We start from the raw sequence: 6,789 nt of genomic DNA on the forward strand, positions 1-6,789 counted from the left end.
TGTTTGGAACAGAGCATAACCACAACAATGTATATTGTAGAATATAAATTTTCTTGACGTTTCCATGACATTGAAGAACAGGTCTGGAAAACACAGAAATTTCCAGGTTTTACATGACCGCAATATTAAGTGCCAACCTCTTAGTTCATATCAGCTGAAAAGAAAGCTGAAGAAACACGACACGTCAATGGAACAACAGTTCAGATTACTGTCAAAGATACAACAACAATGACATTCAGGCCAAGAAAAGACAAGAGCATGTAGTGTAAAACAGACTCGAAACACACATCAGACTTGGATTTTAGCAGTTTTTAAATGTTTCATTCTCGTTCTTTCATCATAGCACACAACATCTAATTGAAAAATGAGCGCACTTGTAAACTTATCTTTGTATTTTTATCTGCAGAATCATTGACAATTCCTTTGTACCATTACTGAAGTTCTGCTCTCCAGTATTAGTCCACACACCTTCAGTAAATACAATTAATGCTAAGTAAACTGTTTAAGAGACTGTTTCAATTTAGGAGCCCGGTAAGTGTGCAGTCAAGTCTTTCTAACACAACTCCATCATTTGCTCCAGAGAGAGCTGGAGCTCCACCGACTGCAGCGAAGACGCCCCGTTTTCAACAGCTATCGTCTTCAAATCCTGCAGTGAAGTCAGAATAACCTAAACAAACATATGAAGAGAGAGTGAATGGGAAAGATGAAAATAAAACATGATACATTTTATATGCAAAGATATGACATTTGGTGCAGATGTTGATATTTATATGGTCAAAAAGTAAGATGGGTCAGACAGACTTTTATAACAGTATAAATGATCACTATATTTCTCCTAATAGTATGTTTTAGTAAGGTTTTATTTAATGCAACATTTTTACAATTATACTATAGCAAACATCAAAAATAAAAACAATCAAACTACAAACAAGACAAAAAACAGCATGAGTTTTGATCATTTCGATAATTTAGAGGCATTAGAAATCTGCATATGATACAGTAGGGCTTATGGCTTATATTAAATATCTAAATATTACAAATATATATTTAAAAATAAATAAAAAATTTAATTTGCTCAGTCTTAACCTCTATCATGATGAGTTTCTTCTCCCATGGCTTCATTTTGGGCTCGGGCCACTTCTCTCCCAGAAAGAAGTAAAGAGTGCAGGAAGGAGATTCTTGGCTTGTCTGCATAAACTCCATCAGACCTAAAGGAATGACATCCAGCACACCTTTCAAGTGACCAATCTAACATACAAGAACCACCAACGATCAACCTTATCTGAACACATACACAGTTTAATATTTTCAATTTGATTTATGAGAAAAACATGCTACCTGACCCATGTGTAAATTCGGTAAAAAGGCCTTTTTCTACCATTTTTGTTCATATATGGAAACAGACTTCTATCATGCAACAATTAGATTTTCAAAAATGTATTCAATCTGCAATCTTCATTTAAATGGCTGGGAGAAACCACACAGTATAACTCACCTGATATATACTCTCTGAAGAAGTAGATGGCTTCAGGAGTGTTTTTGGAGAGCTCTCTGGGTGTTTGGCTGTTTTCGTGTTTGCATAGACCCCAGTAGATCCTGCTCAATCCCCAGCGGTGGCCCCAAACCACACCATCCAATCTCCTGATCTCCAGACCCCCCAGATTGTTCAGAATTTTATTCGTATGCTTGGCTTGGATCTGATCCAGAATACCTTCTGGAATAGGCAGTCGGACCACTGGTAGATCAGCACTGCCCATCAAGTTGGACTCGTCCCTGTGGGAGTTAACAGGATACTGTTAGGTACCAATGATGCTAATTTGAAGATCAGTGATGAATCATGTATAAAAATACCAACATGTTTCCCTGATACGTCAGTCTGAAACCAGTGTCATTCTCCACCAACTGTTCCTTCACCATCTTCCCTTTATAATAAACCTTAATCTGAAAAAACGTCTCTGTGAGGAAAACATATGAATAGAAATAAAGCTGTGTGAGTAATCAAACACCAGTATTTGATGTGAATATCTGATGATCTTGGGATCCACCTACCCAGTTTTGGCATAGGATTGCTACCCTGATGACCCACACCTTCACCATCCGGTTGATACGCAGCCGTCGCCCCCTCAGGCGAAGAAAAGGGCACATGAGTATCCATTATCTGATAATGGGATTCTGGACATGGACTGGTTTCTTGGAAGAGTGCTTGATCTCCGAGCCCCAGATATAACTGATCAGGATTCCAAACTTCATGAACTGGAACAAAAATTAAAAGACTATACACATACACGATACACAGTACACTGCCCTTTAAATCTTTATATACATGTCTTCTGCTCACCAATGCTGCACTTATTACATAAAATAAAGACATCAGTGTTCTGAAGTATTTTTGCAGTTTAAAAGAATTGTTTTCCAGCTGAATATATCACAGATTTCTGCAGGATCATGTGACACTGAAGACTGGAGTAATGATGCTGAAAATTCAGCTTTGATCACAGGAATAATTTACATTTTGAAAAATATAATAATATAGAAAACAGTTATATTAAATTGTACTGTTTTTATTGTATTTTTAATCAAATCAATAAATAAATGCAGACTTGGTGAGCATAAGAGACATCTAAAAAAAATTATAATTATTCCATTTGACAGATAGCTTGTAGGTATATTTATTTTAATATATAATATAATAATTTTATAATAAATAAATATATATATATATATATATATATACTTGCCTCCTTCCATGATGGATGGATATATAATAAAATAATTCTCTTTTAAAACAAATAAATCATTCTCTTTTAAATCATATTTTTCAATTCAAAAGTATTTTTTTATTGGCATGACTGTAAAATAAATAAATACTATAATACTATAGTATAAAATACTATATTGAACATTATTCAAACATACAGAGACTAAAAACCTCAAATAAAGTCAATAAAAAATCAATTATTCTATAGCATATAATGCTTTGTACTACAACCTGCTGTAATAAAAAATACATCTTTTCTAGTCTTTTCAATCTACCTCGTGAGGGACTTTCCTGAAGGTTTAGTCCTGTGAAATCTTGCTCCAAACCTTGGGGTGGATGTTCTGAGAAATATAAAAGTAAAACACACTGTCATCATGATGAAAGGCCTGCCTCACAAATTTATATAACAAATGCAAAATGCTGTCTTACTAGAGAACACGTCGCTATCCTCCACATACAGATCTGGTGAGAACTAAAAAAATAGAAAACAAATTTCCCAAGTCAGTATGTGTATGTCTTATCTGATGCCAGAAGCTTGAGAGTGCTTTAATGAAAAAACAAACAAACAGATACTCACATCAGTCTCTTGAGAGCTCTCAGATCCCAAAGCTGGAAAGGAGAGAAAACAAGTCTCAGATTTAACAGTGCAATCACTCTTCTTAGTGGCAGCAAGCACAAATGCAATGTTTCCTACCTGCAGAATGAGCTTCAGATGGAAACTGAAAGACTTTATGTGGATTCGCGGCATCGTTCTTGTTGTCGAATATCATCTTGAAGCCTTTTGCACGAAGAGCACTACGGAAGTTTCTCTTCCAAACAGAGTGGTCTCCATTTATCCTGCCATCTCCAGCGGCGCTCGTCTGAGCCCAGGCCTGACGGGACAAAATACAGATATCAGAAGAAAGGGACTCACTGTGGTTATAACATGTCTGCTCTGATGATAATGATAACATACTTTTGTACTGAATGATTTATATATTGATATAGGTATTTACTTGGTACTTAAAAAAAATTCTACAATGCATTACTTACATTAAATGTAATGTGTGGTGTTGCCTGACGATAATAAATAAAAATGTATAAATGCTGATTGTAATGATAGTTATTTGGTAGAATATAAGGTACTAATAATATACCACTGAATTACCATAGTATTATTATTACCTTGAAATAATATAATAATACCAATCCCATCCCAAAAATACCATCCCTTGATAAAAACAAAACTTAAAAACAGTATACTTAAGTGCAAACTGAATGTAAATGTTTTAGGACATTTAACTGCACATTATTTGTAATTAAATGAAAATATATTACAGTTTAAATGTACATTAAATGCAGTTTTGACCCATTTAAGTAGGACTTAAGTACCTCTTTGTATGTAATTTCATAATTTTATGTGATTAAAATGTATGGCCCAATGCAGTATATCAGCAAAAATATATGTTAATGTAACTTCTATTGAACCATGTATGCCATAAATACATTTGTAATTAAAAATTTGTAACACTGCTACAAATGTGTATTGATATATATAAAGTTGCAATTTAGTACATTTAAAAATATTACCTTTCCACACACACTACAGTTAAAATTACAATAATGTACTTGTGTTTTAGTATGTTACTTTAAAGCACGACAAAACTCATGAAAGTGAAACTTTTACAAAGTGCACTATTTCATAAATATTATATTACCTGCACGTACATTTACACATTTTGTAGATATACGTTCAAATTCGAAGTATTGCAAGTGCACATTTAATATAATTAAACACTAATTTTCACAAGGGATGCCACAAATATGTTACAGTAATCACTGTCCTGAAAAAGGGTCTTCTACATAGAAATGTATTAACGATGAATGACAAATAATGTTTATTTTCACCTTGAATATGAGGACATCATCACTGTTGGAGTCCTGTCTTAAACCATGCTTCCAGGGAATGCTAAACTGTCCTTGTTCTTTATCAGTCCAGCACACTCCAGGATAACATCCACTTTGGATTTGTTCACACAGCCAGGGCACAAAGAGCGGTTTTGGTTGAGACATGATGCAATCAAACCATCAATGTACCTGTACCTACAAAAAAACATAACCAAAACCATGCTGAAATATCCTTATAGTCATACACAAAAACCATAAAATACAGCTGTCACTGTCTGAATTCATGAACCTAATATTTTTAACTGCGATTACAAATCACAGTTAACATTTTCATTTTAAACACTACCTGTCTTAGGAAGACGTTCTGTATAAATATAATGCATTCATATAATAAAGCGTAAGAAAAACAGCCTTACCGTTCTTTAGTCGTTTAAAGCAACAGCTCTTGTGTTCTCCAGCGAACTCTTCAGAGGTGTGGACGATGAGACGGCTTTTCCTCGTCAGTGCTGCTTTAATACTGAACTTTCTTCAGCAGTTCGTGTCTGACGATCAGGTGTTAAACATTACTCGGGAAATCCATGTCGGTTTCGATTTCCCATTTTGACGTCACTGCCCACGTCGCTCCAGGAGTTTCTTCTCTCAGATGAGCACTAGATGGCGAGACGACCATTCAAGAGGAAATCTTTGCTATCTGGTCTTTTTGATACGAGTATTTAATAACATAATAGAGTTTAAGCAACGTATAATTTTTTAAAGATATTTTTAAAACATATTTTTGCTTTAATGATTTTAATATGTTACTAATCAGTACATTTACCAGATTCATTTATATATATTTAGTGGGAATTTGACGTAGAGCTGTACTTCCCTATCATCTAATAATCCTGCCATATATATAAATATATGTGTGTGTGTAATAGTCCTGTCAAACGATTAATCGCGATTAATCGTATCCAAAATAAGTTTTTGCTTAAATATGTTTGCTGTGTATATTTATTATGTATATATAAATACACACACATGCATGTATATATTTAAGAAAAATGTTATATGTGTATATTAAATATATATATATATATATATATATATATATATATATATATATATATATATATATATATATATATATATATAACACAGTACACCCATATATAACATAAATAAAAACATTAAACCCATATACTACAAAAAAATGTGTGTATTTATATATACATAATAAATATACACAGTACACCCATATATTACACAAATAAAAACTTTTATTTTGGATGCTATTAATCACAATTAATCGTTTGACAGCACTATATACACGTGTGTGTGTGTATATAGTGCTGTCAAACGATTAATTGCGATTAATCCCATCCAAAATGTTTTTGCTTACATATGTATGTGTACTGTGTTAATTTATTATGTATATAAAAATACACACACATGCATGTACATATTTAAGAAAAATGTTATATGTGTATATTAAATATATTTATATATAAATATAAACATAATTTAAAAAATTAATTAAAAAAAAAAATATATAACAAATAATCGTATATAAATATTCATAAAAAATTTGACAGCATTGGTTTTATTACATAAATAAAAACTTATTTTGGATGCTACAAATCACGATTAATCGTTTGACAGCACTATATATATGTATGTATATATGTATGTATATATATATATATATACGGTTGTGTAAGGAGGATAAACCTGGACACGCCTATTTGTATTTCATATTATGAATATTTTCCACATTATAATCATCAAAACAATGAATATTGCCATCCTTCTCCATCTGTTTAAAAACTTAAGTTCTAAGTTATAATTGTCTACGAAACTAGGAATGTAAAGGTCCGTAGGGTCATTAAAAAAAAATACAGTATAATAAAAAATTATTCAGTGGCAATGTACTTTTTGACTTTGCATATTTGCTCATTTATGTAAATTGTGGGTCTGAGTTGTACTTTCTTGTTATACTTTTGGAAAATATTCCAAACCATTTCTGACTATTATCAGAAAAAGCGAGACATTTTTTATTTTTTTTTAAGTTCCTGGCTGGAAATACCGTGCTGCAAAGGTAAGGAACTGTTAAAGAGAAGATATAGAGAACATATGGTGTAGAACAACAGAAATAATAAACAACA

The 6,789-nt window shown here is 32.4% G+C and overlaps 1 protein-coding gene across 1 annotated transcript; it reads right to left on the minus strand.

Moving 5' to 3' along the window:
- Nucleotides 1-32: 32 nt before the first annotated feature.
- On the minus strand, nucleotides 33-5,236 carry LOC109087794 (interferon regulatory factor 3). Its single transcript, XM_042734940.1, has 11 exons — nucleotides 5,062-5,236; nucleotides 4,646-4,840; nucleotides 3,453-3,630; nucleotides 3,336-3,367; nucleotides 3,188-3,230; nucleotides 3,034-3,099; nucleotides 2,050-2,253; nucleotides 1,856-1,955; nucleotides 1,496-1,773; nucleotides 1,087-1,208; nucleotides 33-667 (listed from the first exon to the last, which is right to left on the minus strand). Exons 2-11 carry the CDS (start codon nucleotides 4,808-4,810, stop codon nucleotides 554-556), a joined length of 1,302 nt encoding a protein of 433 aa, XP_042590874.1. The 5' UTR covers nucleotides 4,811-4,840; nucleotides 5,062-5,236; the 3' UTR covers nucleotides 33-553.
- Nucleotides 5,237-6,789: the final 1,553 nt, after the last annotated feature.

The sequence above is a fragment of the Cyprinus carpio genome, chromosome B12, assembly GCF_018340385.1.
Source record: "Cyprinus carpio isolate SPL01 chromosome B12, ASM1834038v1, whole genome shotgun sequence".
Classification (NCBI taxonomy): Eukaryota; Metazoa; Chordata; class Actinopteri; order Cypriniformes; family Cyprinidae; genus Cyprinus; species Cyprinus carpio.

Excerpts from the sequence above, each read along its gene's own strand:
- LOC109087794 (XM_042734940.1), bottom strand. The coding sequence starts at position 4,810 with ATGTCTCAACCAAAACCGCTCTTTGTGCCCTGGCTGTGTGAACAAATC. Across the intron at positions 1,774-1,855 it reads CTGACGTATCAGGGAAACAT|GGACGAGTCCAACTTGATGG; the intron begins GTTGGTATTTTT and ends TAACTCCCACAG. Across the intron at positions 1,209-1,495 it reads CTTCAGAGAGTATATATCAG|GTCTGATGGAGTTTATGCAG; the intron begins GTGAGTTATACT and ends TCATTCCTTTAG.